At 42.4% G+C, this 16,740-nt stretch overlaps 1 protein-coding gene across 2 annotated transcripts; it reads right to left on the bottom strand.

The window, feature by feature from the left end:
• Positions 1–510: 510 nt before the first annotated feature.
• On the bottom strand, positions 511–16,527 carry mettl16 (methyltransferase 16, N6-methyladenosine). Of its 2 annotated transcripts, none has more exons than XM_088381471.1 (10): positions 16,390–16,527; positions 15,958–16,095; positions 12,387–12,574; positions 10,459–10,599; positions 7,865–7,980; positions 7,556–7,698; positions 5,965–6,034; positions 4,496–4,585; positions 1,653–1,826; positions 511–1,279 (listed from the first exon to the last, which is right to left on the bottom strand). In XM_088381471.1, exons 1-10 carry the CDS (start codon positions 16,458–16,460, stop codon positions 710–712), a joined length of 1,701 nt encoding a protein of 566 aa, XP_088237597.1. In that variant the 5' UTR covers positions 16,461–16,527; the 3' UTR covers positions 511–709. The 2 variants fall into 2 exon arrangements, with proteins under 2 accessions (XP_088237597.1, XP_088237598.1); XM_088381472.1 differs by having other exon boundaries at positions 16,349–16,485.
• Positions 16,528–16,740: the final 213 nt, after the last annotated feature.

Below are 16,740 nucleotides of genomic sequence, written 5' to 3'. Positions count from 1 at the left end.
ATTTCTTAGAAATCATTAGCATGATATAATTTGAGCAAATGTAAATTTCTTAAAAATTATGGGAATTTTCAAGAAAGAGTTCTGATCAAACTACAGTCATTACCAGCAAATATTTGGCATAAAATATCAGGAAAATACACATCAATTTTCTATAGTGCTTGTTGGGCTAGGCTATGTTTTTGAAATGTGTACGTAATCTGGAGAAGACCCACATAATTACAGAGAGCAAAACATGCAAACCTGAACACAAGACCAGAGTCAAGTTCAAACTCTCAACCTCAGCACTGTGAAGCAGATGTGCTAGCCGCAATTGTAGACTTACATGACAGGAATACATTTCCTGAAAAACGATTGGCAATGTTCAACATAAACCACAGATTGCCATAGCAAATTCACTTTTGGCCTAGCACTTAACCGTGTAATCAAGTTCGATGAAACAAATCAGAAGAAATCCTAAATCAAGTGGAAAGTAATTCATGTGTAAATCCGAAAAAGCATCACAAAGCAGCAAACATTTTATAAAGTTACATTTATTCCCAATGTTGAGCAATAAAGTAAAATATACACTGAATCGATGACCTAACAAGGTAAACTGACAGGTAAATTTTAAAGCACGATGACTATTGATTGATATTAACAATCAAGTTAGGGTTAGGATTGTTTTAACATGTCAAAAGCATCTCTACATGCACATTGTATCGATTTCTGTTCAGGATTTAGAAACAGCTTTTAAAAGAGTGTTCCTCAGGAAAGTGCACAGCTGGTTCATCAGATCTTTATTCTGACCTTCCACCCAGTGCATCTCAATCACTGCATCACTCTCCTCATGCAGGACATTCAGCAGACATTTAAACAAGAAGCGTTCCACTGAGAGTGGGCTCGCTGGCTGTATTGAGGACATCTCGCTTGTAGCGTTGCTGGCGTCCTTCTGGCCACAGGTGCCCGCGGGGTCGCACCCAGGCTTTGTTTTCACATCTGCAACCTGTTCCGGGAGTTTCTGATCCACTTCATCGGCAATATCCGTAACCTTCCTGCCTTCAACGGAGGGCGACTCTGCAGTCACCTCCAGGTCGGCTGACTTCTGATCGGCATCCACCTGCGTGTCTTGGGTGAGGGACGGCATCGTGGTGGCGGCGGCGTTGTGATCTGCTCTCGGCAGCTCCCGCAGCTGGCGCATTTGTTCGCGTCGCTTCTGTCGCCCGTGGAGCCAAGTGTTTTCCACGGCGGTCAGGAGGAGGCTCTGCTCGTGCTCCCTACACGGAACACGCTTGTGCAGCACCTGCAAGCAAAGGTAACAATAGACTTTTAATGCAATTAATGATCTATTTCTAGAAGGAATGCAGGTTGAACATTTTTACCGAGAATGGCTAGAGATGAAGTGTACAACCCTCTCCCAATGCTTAAACATTTATCACCGTCATAATGTTAATTTTCTCTACCTTGGATGAATTCGACAGAATGCTATGCCAAACATTTGTTCACTTATTGGATCATAGTTTTCATACATTACATTGGTCTAAAATGGTTTTAAGGTATAATTTGATCATGCAAAACAGCACGATTGAACGACAACCATGACTGATGGCTCCAACAACACATGAGGTTTAATAAGATTAATCTACAGAGAGGAATACACACAAATAATGACTCACCCGCAGGTCGGTGAGAGTCTTCTCTACAAGAGTTGTGATGGCTTTCAGCGGATGGCGACTAGTACAGCCCAGAGCACGGGCCTTAGCCTGGAGCTCCTTCACAGCCACATGGGGAAGTGTGAAGGAAAGAGGCTTGCGGGCTCTGTCCAATTTACGCTTCTTACTGGGGGGTGACTGACGCAGGCGGGGAGAGAATATGACAGAGAGAAGCGGAGTAATGATTTTATTGATGATCTCACGGAAATGCTACTAATGCCACATGTGTGCTTTGTTTCCTTTGCTCTAAATGTAAAATATACATGTGACATACAAACCATTATTGATGTGAGTATAATGAATGCAATGTTAGCCTGTCTGCAGTTGATATTACAAAACGGACACAAGAGGGAGCTCCAAGCACATGCTCTCGACTGGACCTGCAGTGCCTTGTAATACTGCCCCTTGCTTCTTTCTATTGCCCTCCAGAGTCAAACTGTAATGGCGCTAGAGGTCATTATCCAACCGTATCTCGGGACAACACGAGTCAGGTTGCAACGCTTCCCTGCACAGCCACATGCTAGCAACTGCGTGCTCAGTGTCACTCATGGGGGCTCTGCAGGCTGGCGGAGGGTGCAGAAGGAGGCGAAGGTCTGCATTGACAGAGCAGACAGCATGGCCGACTGACCTACAAACAGCAGCAGGGAAGGAGTGGGCTGTGACCTTCACAGGCTGCTGCTGTTTTGAGTCAAGTTTGCTCACCTCAAGGTCCTGTTGTATGTTTGAGGTCTTTGCATGGAAGTGCAAATACGTCATGTCCATGAAATATGTAGCTAGTTGTGCTCATAGAGAGAAGCGCCATTTACAGACAGACGAATTAGAGGGATGTCTGATGCAGTGGAATCCCACACTGCTGCCAGCTAAAATAAAATACATTGCGAGTTAAAGACTTGACCGTCTCAATCAAAGACAGCATTTGTATCAAATGTAATCTGCAGGTTTTTCCTAATGGTACAGCCAGTGGGGGTGAAGGGCTAGCACATTGTCCTTGCTCCTGTATTTGGCTAGGAGAGTGCCATTAAATATAATTTTCTCTTGGTTTTAAGTAATTGATGTTCCCCAAAGACACAATTACGAGATATTATTGTGTTTAATTATGGGCTTCATAATGGACTTTCTCTTATCTATCTGTACTGCTTCTTTCCACTTAATATTCTTTTCACCCCACCACACGCAGACATGTAAGCAAGTTACCCAAGTCATTATGCAGCAAAATTAAACCGGTCAAGCAAAGCCTTTTTTCATACAAATCTGTTTATAATACAACCAGGTTTGTTGCTCTTTTCCTACAAAACCTACGCAATTGACTATCGTGACTATTTCACATTTAGACAAACAGATACACACCTACCTGTAGGCACAAACACAAAACAAGCAACCCACTGAGGTCAAACCTCCTTGCCAAGTGTTTAGCAGCAACTGTCCCTCGAGACCCAGAAAAAAAGTCTAATCTGTCTGAATGTGCAGTTGTCACGTTGTCCATTTCAATTGTGTTTATTCCACAATATTCTACTTTCAAATATAGGAGATAATTCACACTTCCTTTTTCCAAAAACCGATTAAAATATCTGCACAAATCCATCGATTATTTCTCTCTAAGGGCTAAAAGGGGAGGAGGGGGCGGTTGACCATTATAGAGGCGGACTGGAAAAATAATTTCTAATAGTATTTTCAGGAATATCAACTAAAACGCTCGAGGGGCTAAACTAGGGCTACACAGATTTCTGACAGGGCTATAGCCCCTGTGTAGCGCCGTCTTCGCTTGAAGAGAACCAGTCAATTACCTCCATCGTTGCCATTTTTATTGTTTAACAAATTTGCAACACTTTAATTCTATAACGCTCCACCAGTTTTCCCATTTTTAAATGATTGTAGAAGTTTGGAAGTTTCAAGCTTGCCATGTGTTAGCATAAAAACGATTAGCATGTTAGCATTTCATAATTTCTCAGCACAGGGGAAAATGTAAAATCCTTATCAAAGTATTTCAGTGCTTTTTCCAATCGAGTAGCTGTTTATGTAGTTGTTGTTAGAACTATCTTAGAGGGGACATATTGTTGTTAAAATAATGGCAAAAGTGTATACAGGTAATGCAGCATAGTAATTAAGAGTTGAATTGAACGGGTAGTAAAAGGGTTAAGTAGGTCACAGTTGCATGCGTGCCGCATATGTTTAAGAGCACATGTAATATTAATGAGCCTGCCTCATGGCTGACATCCATAGGAAGACATGCATCTGGGCAGAATGAGCCAACCATGCATGGATTTCTGTGCATGCAGAAACCGCTGTCCAAACAAAATACTGTCCATGTGTGTGTGAAAGCAAGAGGAGGCGGAGGAGCGTAACAGACTAGAAATGTAGGGCAATCATTCTGCTTAACTGATTTTATACTGGAAAGGCCAACATAGTCTAGTCCGACAACACACAGCTCATGCATCCATTGAGCAGCTGCGTCCAGTTGTTTCTTTCTAGTATGTCAACATGGACATCATTCCTGTTGACTGATACCATTTATTGTTGTGTTTTCTCCAACGCTTTCACTGTCCACACAAGACAAAAGCCAGTGAGCGTGCACATTTCTTGCCCTGGCAACTGTTGCCAGGCTACTGCTAAACTAAAACCACATAAAGCTGTCCCTGGAGGAGGAACAAGAGCATGTGATGGAAGAATGAAAGATGCAGTTAAGGGGGGCAGGACCGAGAAGGTGCATTATTGAGTGGATGGATTTTGGGTGTTGGAAACGCCAACCAGCAGGCGTAGGGATACAAGCCAGAGCATTAGTGGCCCACCCGAGGACTGCAAAGACTTACCGGAACGATGACATCATCATAGAAGCTCCAGGCCAGCGCCCATCGCATAGTTCGCCCCTGGCAGAACTCTGTGTGAGTCACTTTGGGTACCTAGAAGAAAGAAGAAAAAAAATGAAAATCAAAGCAGTCACGCTGGCTTTGGATTATATTTCCTAGAAAACTTAATTCAACTATTTTTTGTGACCGGTGTACATGCCTTCTTTCCAAAAGGCAAATGGATGGATAGATGTTTTTATTCTCCACAATTCTGACCACTCTATAGGCCAGGAGTCACAGAAGAACAGTTTGCTTGGTAAAACGTGGATCGAGTTTGTTGAGCGGTCACTGAGTGCTGCACCTCTTAATTATAGGTGTGAAAAGAGAAGTGTGAAGGTGTCATTTGACGAAGGAACACAAAGTGCTTTTGAAAAGGCTTGTGCAAAGCACACGGAGAGAACTCCTTCAGGCATTTTGACCAAGTGATACAATTCGGTTGCAGTCGGTGTGGCACAATTTGGAGTGGTAAACTAGAGCTGTCTTAGAGGGGACATATCGTGGAAAATGTACATACAGTTGCATATGCACAAAAGTATCAAAGACACTGTTCTCCGCACTCTGGGCTCTTCTCCAAAAGAGGAAGCTGCTCTCGTTCTAGTTGCAACACTGAGGCCTCAGCAGTATACTGCGTGGGACCGCTCACCTGTATGTGATTGGGCTGCCCAATCAAACAGGCTAATTTCAGCAAGATACAACACGGGGTGTATAAAGAGTTCTAGAATATTATATAATATATTTTGATGAAAGCATGTCTTACACACAATAACTACTGCAACAACAACAAAAAACTCATTTTGTCTCCATGTGAACATATGCCAACAGAAATTGATAGTCAAAAAGAAATAATGAGTGATTAAACTACTAGCCTATTAACTGTGGCCATTTTTTTCCCTCATATCCTCTTTTACAGTTGGATAACTGCCGGCTCTCTGCATACTTGCCAAAACTACACTTGTGCTGATGAGCAGCCGCGGCAAATCAAAACCCTCAGGAGGGTGCAGGTGCAGCAAACCATAGGACTGGATGTCTTCCTCTTTCAAGCATGTGAGAGAAGTGACTGGCACGGGACTGTAGGCCTGATCCACTCAAGAGTCACGAGCTGGGCTATTAGCTCCAGCTAACGACACTCGTGGCTCTTTAGCCTTCGGAGGCAGTCATGCACTGCTAACGGAAATCGGTGCATTCGTGGACCGCTTGTGACAATTTTGGGTTGGCATGTTAGACACAGTGAATCCACTTTGTGTGTCGGCTCCCCCCGGAAAACACTTCAGATGTCAAGAGTTAGGAGGAGCTATGAACATTGTTGTCAGCTCTCTGCATTTGTACACAGTGAGCAAGATTACCTAATTGATTTCTTGAAACACAATAATTCGATTTTTGTAAGATTTATATATGTATTGCAAATAGTGTGTTGGATCTGACGAGCTACTCACCCCTTGCTTTCTCAGCTCCTCCTTCAGTGGGGTCAAACTGCATTTCTTTCCCAGCATGCAACTGTACCACCTGGCAAAACAAGCATCCGCATTAACCTGCTGAGCACTTGACTACGAAGCATAGACCCAACCAGCAAAAATGAGACAACTTGTGAGAAATCCAGCCCGTATAGCGTCGACAAATATCAGATAAGGCTATCACAATATCTGTGGGGTCTGTGAAGTGCAACAAAAAGCACACTGATTTATCAAAAGGCTTGTGACTCCTAGGGGGGCAGTTTAAATGACAAAGCTATCCACATGATTCAATTGATTGTAAACACTCAAGCAGCCTGCTAGGCCACACTAATGTTGCACATCTTATCTTAAATTCATTGTTCAATATGACGATAGACAAGCGTTAAAATGTCACAAAACATGGGTGACTTACTGTAACTTGTTCATGTCGTGGCAACCTGTTGTTTTTTAATGGGTGAGATTTTTATTTGCCTAAGACTTAAACAAATAAGACATTTCCTCGCTATATTAAATAACAGTACGTTTTAAAATCTATAATTCCTTATTGTGTTACAGGGTCAAGAAAGGAGCACTCTCCTCTTCAGCGTATTTCAGTAGATTATCGGTGGACTGCATGATACAGTCTTCTGTGCAATTCCACAACTCTTACAGAGAGAAATATTTGGAGGTCATAAAGACCATTTGAGTATGAAGATGCTGAGCTGATTGGAACAGTGGGCTAGTTCTGACATGTCGCAATAAAATATTGAACAGCTCTGATAGTGACAGATGTGTGAGGGAGAGAAACACCACGACACTGCCAATGTGGCTTTTCAGTCACTTGAGTATGCAGCTGCTAAATGATCTTGATAAAGTTCACGCTGTTTTTCAATTGCAGACATTTTCACCAGAAAAGAGACCCATCTTCATATCAACAACATGATAAGGGTGGGTGCCCTTTAACTCGGGAAGATAATAAAGACAGAGAGGAAAAGAGGGCGGGGTGGTGGTGAGTCTCAAAGGACCAATTGGTGAAGCTGGCAGTGTTGCCATGGACACCTGCAGGCTCTTTTGTCCCAGCATGCCTTTTGGTTGAGAGTGACAGCCGGCTGCGGTTGGATTGGCCTGAATGGAAAAAGCTTGGAAAGAAGAAATCATTCATATGCTCCCCCTCACCTGTAAACGTGCATCAAAGTGAGACAAGAGCAGGCAGGTGTGGCATGTCTAATTTGTTTTAATAGTCCCCTGCTGCAGCAGCCTCTCACTCTGCTGCCCTGGTGACAGCGCTGCGACAAAGAGAGAGGGGTTGCTAAAGTGGTGCCCACCCAAACACAGATGTTCCCAGTGGGTGCCCAGATACAGCGTGAGAGGGAACTGTGTTCCAGAATCATTAAAGTGACTGTAAATGACAGCTCCATCAATGTCTGTGCAACCCATTTGCCCATTGCCCCACTCACAGGATGTATTTCAACCTCTCAGAAGCTCTCAAAGTCAGAATCCATCTGCCACTTCACACATTTTGACTACTCGCAGTAACAATTTGGTTTCATATTTTGGCACGTTTGGTGTTACTGAAGTCGTCTTTGTTACTCACCGCAAGCGTTTCTTGAGCTGCAAGCTGTCATGAATGATCCTCTTAACAAACTCCAATTCGCCACCCTCCGCCATGATTTCTGTCACCCCGCCCGTGTTCACTGAGCTGGGAGGAGGCCGCCGCGCGTTCCTTGAATTGACCCCCTGCAGCGAGCAGCAAGACAGACAGAGATTAAGATCAAATCCTATTAAATGTCTGTTACTATCTGTGCAAACAAATCCTGCTTCCTGCAGCCCACCTAGCAAACATTTGGATTCTAAAGGTTCAACACTCGCCTAGAAAGTCATCTGAAAATAAGAAAAGACTCACCTTGGCTTCAAGTTGGTTGGCAAAAAAAGGAGGGTTGCACATGCAAAAGTCGTACACAATTTCTGTTTCTTCTTTCAGAGCGTCCATCAGCAGAGTCTTCTGGGGAACCTTGACCACTGTAGGAAACAAAAGCAAGACATGCATGCTGTATTAGCACAAACGTCTTCCTCACATGAAATTTGACATTTCCAATGTCCTCTTTCAGGTTGTCTTTCTTGAGGCTGATGATGCAAGGGTAAAATAACAGCATCAACAAACTAACTAGAGTATAACATGAGTACCGTATTTTCCGGACTATAAGTCGCTCCGGAGTATAAGTCGCACCAGCCATAAAATGCCCCAAAAACTGAAAAAAACATATATAAGTCGCTCCAGAGTATAAGTCGCATTTTGGGGGCAATTTATTCGACAAAATCCCACACCAAAAACAGTCATGAACGAGCAACAACAGGCTAAATGATAGCAACAACAGGCTAAACGATAGGTATGCTAACGTGACAAACACAAACAAAGAGCTGAGAACGGGCCTGACGTAACATATAGAGTGATTAAGGACAACTATTACATGAATAACATGTTTATAAAACCATCGGTGTCACTCCAATTCATTAAATAGCAACAACAGGCTAAACGATAGGTATGCTAACGTGACAAACTCAAACAAAGAGATGAGAACGGGCCTGACGTAACATATAGAGTGATTAAGGACAACTATTACATGAATAACATGTTTATAAAACCATCGGTGTCACTCCAATTCATTAAATAGCAACAACAGGCTAAACGATAGTTATGCTAACGTGACAAACACAAACAAAGAGCTGACAACGGGCCTGACGTAACATATAGAGTGATTAAGGACAACTATTACATGAATAACATGTTTATAAAACCATCGGTGTCACTCCAATTCATTAAATCCATCGATCGTTCTTTGTCAACAATGGGTGCGCACGGCTGAGGGCGCTTGCACTTCAAAATATTCCACAGGCTCATATAACAATAGATAAACTATATTTGAAATAACTATAATACAAGCCAATAATAATATCAAACCATCCGTGCACTTTAATTCCATTAAATCCATCGATCAAATTCCTCGTCCTTTGTCAACATCGCCGCGCGTGCGCCCTGACGTCAGCCTTGTCTTTATTCCACAGATCTACTATATAACTATATTGTAGCGTTAACAAAGTACAAGGATAGACGTGGGTTTGGTAAACGGCTCTTTATTAAACAAAACAAACTTCCAAGCGTGTGGCGGCGTGGACTTCCTGACAGACCGGGCGTGCGTAATGGCCATGTCCGAGCCCCGCGCACCGTTCGCGGACAACCACTCGGCCGAGCGCCGGCCCCCGACTCAGTAGAGTAGGACCGGGCGTGCGTAAAAGCCATAATAGTTTTTCAAACCTTCTATGTCACTCCAAATCCTTAATTCCTTCAAACTCTTTGTCCTCCGTGTCACTTAGAAATGATCACCGCTAATGATGCCGGTAGTCCTTATGTGGGCACGTTTGTATGTAAACAACCGCCGCGCCGCGCTACTGACGTCACTTGAAATAGTAATCCATTGGTACATCACGGTTCTCCAAACTTTCTTTCTGCTGCTCGATTACTGTTTTCAGCTGCATATTTTACAACTTGAAGTTTGTAACCTGCAAAATATGAGTTTCTTTTTGGTGCCATTTTTCTTAAGCCCACCCAGTTGGTGAGTCACGGCCAACGGTGAAATTTAGAGCGCCCTCATCCAGTTTCGTCTGAAAATAGAATTTTTTTTGGTTGTTTTATCAAAGTCAAAGTCTGCTTTATCGTTGATTTTTTTTTTATATACTAAGACACACAAAGAGATTGAAATTACGTTTCCACTATCCCTTGGTGAGATAGTACACATATGCATACAAGCAACACAAAAAAAAACCAAGAAGGCACAAACAATGAATAAATAAGAGTGTTGAATAAATGATAAATAAACAAATAATAATAAATAATAATAATAAATATAATAGGAGCAAAAATGGAGCAACAGCAGTACATACAGCAGACAGTGGACTTGGATATGGTGCTTTAGAGTGTTAATTGCTTTATTTGATGTTTTCTCTATTTTTTACGTTTTGAATATGTTCAAGATAAAGATATAAAAGCATGTGAAGTGATCAACTATACTAAAAATAACATGGGAAGTGGTCAACTATACTTGTAAGTGATGTCTTAATGATCAAGTAAAAATTTGTGAAAAAAAAACATATATAAGTCGCTCCTGAGTATAAGTCGCCCCCCCACCCAAACTACGAAAAAAAAAACGCGACTTATAGTCCGGAAATTACGGTATAACATGAACTGGCATGCCTACGTATAAACACACATGGAGATATCCGTTATTTCCATATCGTTTGGAATCATGATAAAAGCCATGATTGCAAGTATATTAAACTAACATAAATACTGTTTTTCAATTTGCTGTTGTTTCTCTCAGTTGCCAAAAGTTTATCACTTGATTGGATTTCAAAATGAATCTATGCACAATAATGCACCTGTAGCCATTTTTAAACAATCACAATAAAAAGGTAGCATTGGTGAGACTGTTGCCCGTTTACCTTTAACCAGGTCGGATAAATGGTTCTGCTTCACGTTCCTGGTAGCGTAGTCAAAGCATATATCGTCCACCTCAGTTGCAAGGAAGAACCAGCTGTTCATTGTGGCTCCCAGCAACGGGTAGATACAAGATGCGCCAGTGCCTTGTTAAAAAAAAATAATAATGTTACAATGTTGGACTATATTAGTTTGTCATTTTAAAAGGTTGTGTGTGTGTGTGTGTGTGTATATATACCGTATTTGCCGGTGTATTGGTCGACCTTTTTCGATCCAAAATCGACCGAAAAAAATCGACCTCGACTTATACACCGAGTCATAAAATTTAACTTCGTATTCATCGCTTCAAATGTGATGGTAACCAAGGCCGTTTCTCATGCATCTCATTGTGCGTTGCACTTAGAAAATTTGAACCGGGCGGCGTGCGCGAGTGCGCGGCCCGCTGGAAGTCGAATGAGGCGCCGCCACCACCTCCGCGGTGCTTATAAACAGCCGATCCGCTCGGCGGGGGCTATTTTCGGCCACTTGGCTCGTGCGCACGGCCTCCCGGATGTGCCGGGCGGGTGCGCGAGCTCGCCGGCCGCTGGAAGTCGAATGAGACGCCGCGACCACCTCCGCGGTGCTTATAAACAGCCGATCCGCTCGGCGGGGGCTATTTTCGGCCACTTGGCTCGTGCGCACGGCCTCCCGGATGTGCCGGGCGGGTGCGCGAGCTCGCCGGCCGCTGGAAGTCGAATGAGGCGCCGCCACCACCTCCGCGGTGCTTATAAACAGCCGATCCGCTCGGCGGGGGCTATTTTTGGCCACTTGGCTCGTGCGCACGGCCTCCCGGATGTGCCGGGCGGGTGCGCGAGCTCGCCGGCCGCTGGAAGTCCAATGAGGCGCCGCGATCTCCTCCGCGGTGCTTATAAAGTGCCGATCCGCTCGGCTTGGAGCTATAACAGGTGTTGTGCTCGATTTGGTTCCCCCGTGAGATTTTGTTCCCCCTGCCACGGGAGCGCGCACGCCTTGTTTGGAAAGCGAAAAACCGATCCCGTACGGCGTCGTACGGCGTCAGCACTATGTTGTTTTCAATAAAAACATGAAGAATTCACGTTTGCGTCAGTCAATTTTAATTTTTATAAAGGATTATTCTCATTTGATGTCTTTAAATTCATCCGCGTTCTGCCATTGAAGCGGGGTGCATTCAAAGACCAGTCGTAAAGACGGAACACTCACTCACTTCACCAAAAAGCAACGATATAATTACGTGAGCTCTTTGCATAAACCTCGATGCAAAGAAACTCCTCCTTTTGGGTACCGCGGCAGGGGGAACAAAATCTCACGGGGGAACCAAATCGAGCACAACACCTGTCTCCCGTTGGTGCCGGGTGGCGTGCGCGAGCTCGCCGGCCGCGATCTCCTCCGCGGTGCTTATAAACAGCCGCATGCGCACGGCCTCCCGGAATTTGAACACATTTCGTCAATAAATTTCGCATATTGAATTTTGAAGTTTAATATAATGCAACAATTGAGCTCGACTTATACAAAGGATATATCATAAAATCGTAAATTTCCGTCGAATTTTAGGGGGTCGACTTATACACCGAGTCGACCTGTACACCGGCAAATACGGTATACATATACATATATATATACATATATATATATACATATATATATATATATATACATATATATATATACACATATATACACACACATATATATATATATATATATATATATATATATATATACACACACATATATATATATATATATATATATATATATATATATATATATATATATATATATATATATATATATATATATATAATAAAATCCTATCACCTTAAGTACCTATTCAATTTCAAATGTAATCAAAACATTGACAAATTCAATCAGTGTGACCAAGACACAGCTTGAGACGATAATTATGTTTCGCTACCGATGTCGATGCCTCTACGTGGTTGCTTCTGGCCATCGACGAGATCCTCCACCCAGTGGATGTAGTTGAGACGCAGAGGGACCGTGGGTATGAGGCGCTCCAGAGGGATCTCGATGCTCAAACCAAAGTCCTCCTTCAAAAGGGTGCAAGTCAGGGCTCGCACGGCCTCTGGCTCCTTGAAATTCACTCTGAAAAACACAGAAAAAAAACTGTTTACACAAATGTTTTGAGTTTGGAAATAACATGATCAAAAGCTCCTTTGTGGTGTTCATATCATCATCATCATCATCAATTTAAAGTCCGTTTTCCAGGCGCCGCTGGGTTGGACTGGGTTCTTGATATGGCTTTCTTCCACCGGGAACGGTCCATGGCCATACAGTTCATACAGAGGCGTATTGTACTAATTTCCAATTATTTGTCTGCACACAGGAAGGCAGGAGCCGAGATTCAAACCCCCAAAGCTCAGAACTGTGAAGATGAAAAAATATATATATTCTGTCACATTGCTTACAAACATAGATCCATATTAGAGAAACCATTTAAGGCAAGGTGTGTGTAAAAATGCATGTATATGTATAACGCAGGTTTGCTGATTCCTTTGTGTCAGCTCTGTAGCAGCACCTAATTAACCCTGCAACCCCATGTGGCCCCTCCACCTACCACCACACACCACAGATGAGCAGCTCATTAATTTGCAATCCACAGTTAAAGACAATGAAATTCAAATTTTCCACACAATTAAGACTTCACACTTTTTATTGTCTTGGCCCCCAAATGCTCATGGCTGCACGTTGAACCGCTACAGCTGTCATATGAGAAGACGCGGCTGCAGCAGACAGCGTGAATGGGCGTTATGCACGTAATTAAAGCTTTTCCGATTGTTTTTTTTTTTTTTGCAGCTTGGCAGATGTAATTAGGCACATCCCAGAGCTGACAGCATCTGGCACGCAAGCAGCTCAACACAGGCAGTTGTCAATGGATTACAAGGGGAAAGAAAAGAAAGGCTGGTGAAAGAGATGCAAATCCCACCTACAGTACATCAGGGACGGGCAGCTTAAATGACAGAGGGGGCCGCAATTTTCTTTTAGCCCTTGACTAGTGAAAATTGATGCCCATTGAAACGCAATTTAAAAAAAAAAATTCAATTCACAATTGTGGACACCTGTTAAGGCACAAATGTGTACAGTTTACGTAGGGTAAATGAGGTGCAAGACAGATATAAATGAGAGGTAATTTACCTGAGGAGACTAGCATTATTCTTTACATTAAACTTGCACATAATGAACATGCAAGCTTAATGGCCCAGGTCAACACCTGGCTCATTCAGGGCACTACAACACACTCAAACAATAAAAAGCCAACTAAGGAATTGGACGATCATGTAAAAAAGTATGCTGACGTCAAGCTGAAATGCCAAAGATATCAGAGCACAACAACAATATCATGAAGCACTGTTATTTTTTTTCCCCTCAATCATAAAAAAATAAAATTGCACCAGAAATAGTGTATGAAAGAAATAAAGTGTTGGTGATTATGTCACAACATATAATAATAAAAGTGCAACAATTAATTAACAACTAAATAATTATTAAATTCATTGATTTTTGAGAATAGTCTGGATACCTTTTTTTTAATTTAAAATTGTCCAAAATTGTCAACATCCTCACAATTTCAGCTTGTCACCAGTGAATGTTCTCTGAATGCTTTCAAAACATTTTTGCCTATTTCCCACCATGTTACGGACCAGAGCATTAAGCGAATAAAAATCCAATAATTTTTTCCTGTCCTTTTAATTTGAAATAATGTCCTATTTTTGAATCAAGGAAGCAGTTGCAGTATTCGCTCTCTCTCTGATGTTCTTCCATCTTCCCTTCTACCTCAGAGGCATCATTAGAAAAAGATCAATACTCAGAGAGCAGAACTGCTCAGGCCAGACCTCTATTTTTAGCCCTGAGGTATACATTGTGTGTGTGTGCGTGCTACAAAAGATGATGAGCAACGCTGCAAACGGCATGTCTCCATGGCAACCCCGTCTACTGAACAGATGATGGGAGTGCACGCAAACCCGGCCACGTTGGAGCAATGGCCGATGCCAGACAGAGCGTGAGCGTGCCCGCGCTTGACGCCTATTGTGCCACGTAGGCTTACGGCAGCGTGCTTACGTGAGTAGTGTTCGTTGCAGTGGATGGCAAACGACATGGGACAAATAGCACTATAAAGTTGTATTGAGGTGGTTTGTTGCTGAAAAGAATTTGTTGTCATACATCTTAATCTAGATATTGAACTCCTTGACCTTTATGGTACAGCGGTTGGCTGAGAGTATATTTTTGATGCACACAGACACGGGCACTCGTGGTGCAAATAAATAATGAATACATTCAAACTGACATGATTGCTCTCATGCACGTCCGAAAATATAAGGTGTTTGGAAAATAATTTGAACGTATACACAGCATTTCACTTGTTCCACCTCTTATGATGCAGCCTCATTCCAAAATGGAATAACTTCAGATATAATGGCCACAAGCTTGGCACACCTATCTTTGAGGGGTTACTCCAATTTTTGCAGCACCTCTTAAGATCCAACAGCTTAGATCGGTGCACAGCCAATTTCAGATCCCTCCAGAGACACTCTCATCCAACTGGAGGCTGGCCGCCCAAACAAAAAAAATCAAAAACAAAAAATTGAAAAAGCAAAACAGTCGGGCAGAGCTAATCCATTCGTTTTCTGGCACTGGACATGACAGCAGTCTGAGCATTTATTATCTTTGCGACAACATCAGAAGAAGTATATTTATCCTGAGATTCTGTTTGAATTTCAAATTGCCCAACATTATGAGCATGCAAATTCATGCCAAAAAATTAATCATCTTCCTGCCCATGAAAAAAAACACTCTAAATGTTCAATTTCATCAAGACTGTTAATTTTTAATACTCATCTATACGTTCTGTTCAAATGTGCTTACCCTTGTGCTACCACCCCAATAAACAGAGAAGACTTGAACCTCCTTACTCTCAGCCACATGCAATTTTGAACATGGAACAAAAAGAATCAAACCCATTACTCTGTTCAGACTCCCTCCTCACCTGCTATCAGCGTGCTGCACAGTTCATCCAAAAATGGCAGGTGTCTTATCTCCCCCAAGAAAAGAATTGGTCCCATTCAATGATAACGCTCATTTCACGACTCGCCGCTTAACTATTTAGAACCCCACCGTTCATTTGAATCACACACACACACACACACACACACACACACACACACACACACACACACACACACACACACACACACACACACACACACACACGCACACACACAATCCACTTAAATAACACACAATCCTTTCACTGGTGGTTAGCTGGTGACAAATTCCCAAATTTCCCAGACAGACACAAATCCTTGACATCCTGTTTTGTAGAGGGTAAACACATTTTTTGCAAATCATCTCACCCTTGAACAGATTTATTCCGATTGCTGAAATTATGCTCTGGTATGACTGTCAGTATTTGCTATACTTTGTTAATAGCCTCTGTCTCATTGAATTGGCACATAATATGTAATACTTACACGGCTCGTCCACTCAGGTTGGTGTGCACATGTTCTTGGAATTCTGGGTACTTAGAAGCCAGATAGGCGAAGTCCGGGGGTTTGTCTTTGTAGCGGTTTCGGGGATGCATGGACTTGTTCAGAGACATGACAACAGGCCTGTGATAGGAATCATATACAAAAGGGGAAAAAAACGAAGGTAAGGCTGGTTTCGTCCAACAACGCTGCTTATTTTTTTAGAGTCAGCTTGCGTAATAATTTTTGGTGTTTAATACGATATCATATACATTAAATAAATGAATACGAACACTATATCTATATGAGAAAGCTTAGCACGTCAGGAATCATGAACTAAACATGACTATATGAAAAACGTACGTACAACCACAAGTGAAATCTATTGTCAACATACCTTTATATTTGTTCTTATAGACCAACGCCAAGTTCCCTTACTCTGAGGCTCGCGTTATCCACACGTTTCCCAACTGTACTCGCGCGCTTCCTGTTTGTGTGACGTCATTCATGTGCGCCGCTGAAGCTCTCGATTCTATGACGATTGTAAACAAAAAAGCATCAGAACCGCTGCAACGTGATCTAATATTGTATTGTTTTATTTTACTTTCTAATTCTCTAATTTTGCGTTCATTGTCGAAGCTGTAATAGGGTACCATGTCGTTAGCGTTTTATTTATTGTTCGATGTGGTGGCAATTTTACACGTCAAATACGCAACTCTTTCCTTCACCAAGTAATGACGTATTTTGAGAACCAACTTGTGAAATGAAAGCATATCCAAGAAAACACAC

The sequence above is a fragment of the Syngnathus floridae genome, chromosome 7, assembly GCF_059516105.1.
Source record: "Syngnathus floridae isolate MCC-2025c chromosome 7, RoL_Sflo_1.0, whole genome shotgun sequence".
Lineage (NCBI taxonomy): Eukaryota > Metazoa > Chordata > Actinopteri > Syngnathiformes > Syngnathidae > Syngnathus > Syngnathus floridae.
Note: the sequence above shows the minus strand (reverse complement) of the source record. Positions and strands in the feature narration are given on the sequence as shown.

Coding starts and splice junctions, on each gene's coding strand:
- mettl16 (XM_088381471.1), bottom strand. CDS start 16,460: ATGAATGACGTCACACAAACAGGAAGCGCGCGAGTACAGTTGGGAAAC. Junction 6,035..7,555: donor CAGCTCAAGAAACGCTTGCG/GTGAGTAACAAA, acceptor TTGTTTTGCCAG/GTGGTACAGTTGCATGCTGG. Junction 4,586..5,964: donor AGGAGCTGAGAAAGCAAGGG/GTGAGTAGCTCG, acceptor TCTTTCTTCTAG/GTACCCAAAGTGACTCACAC.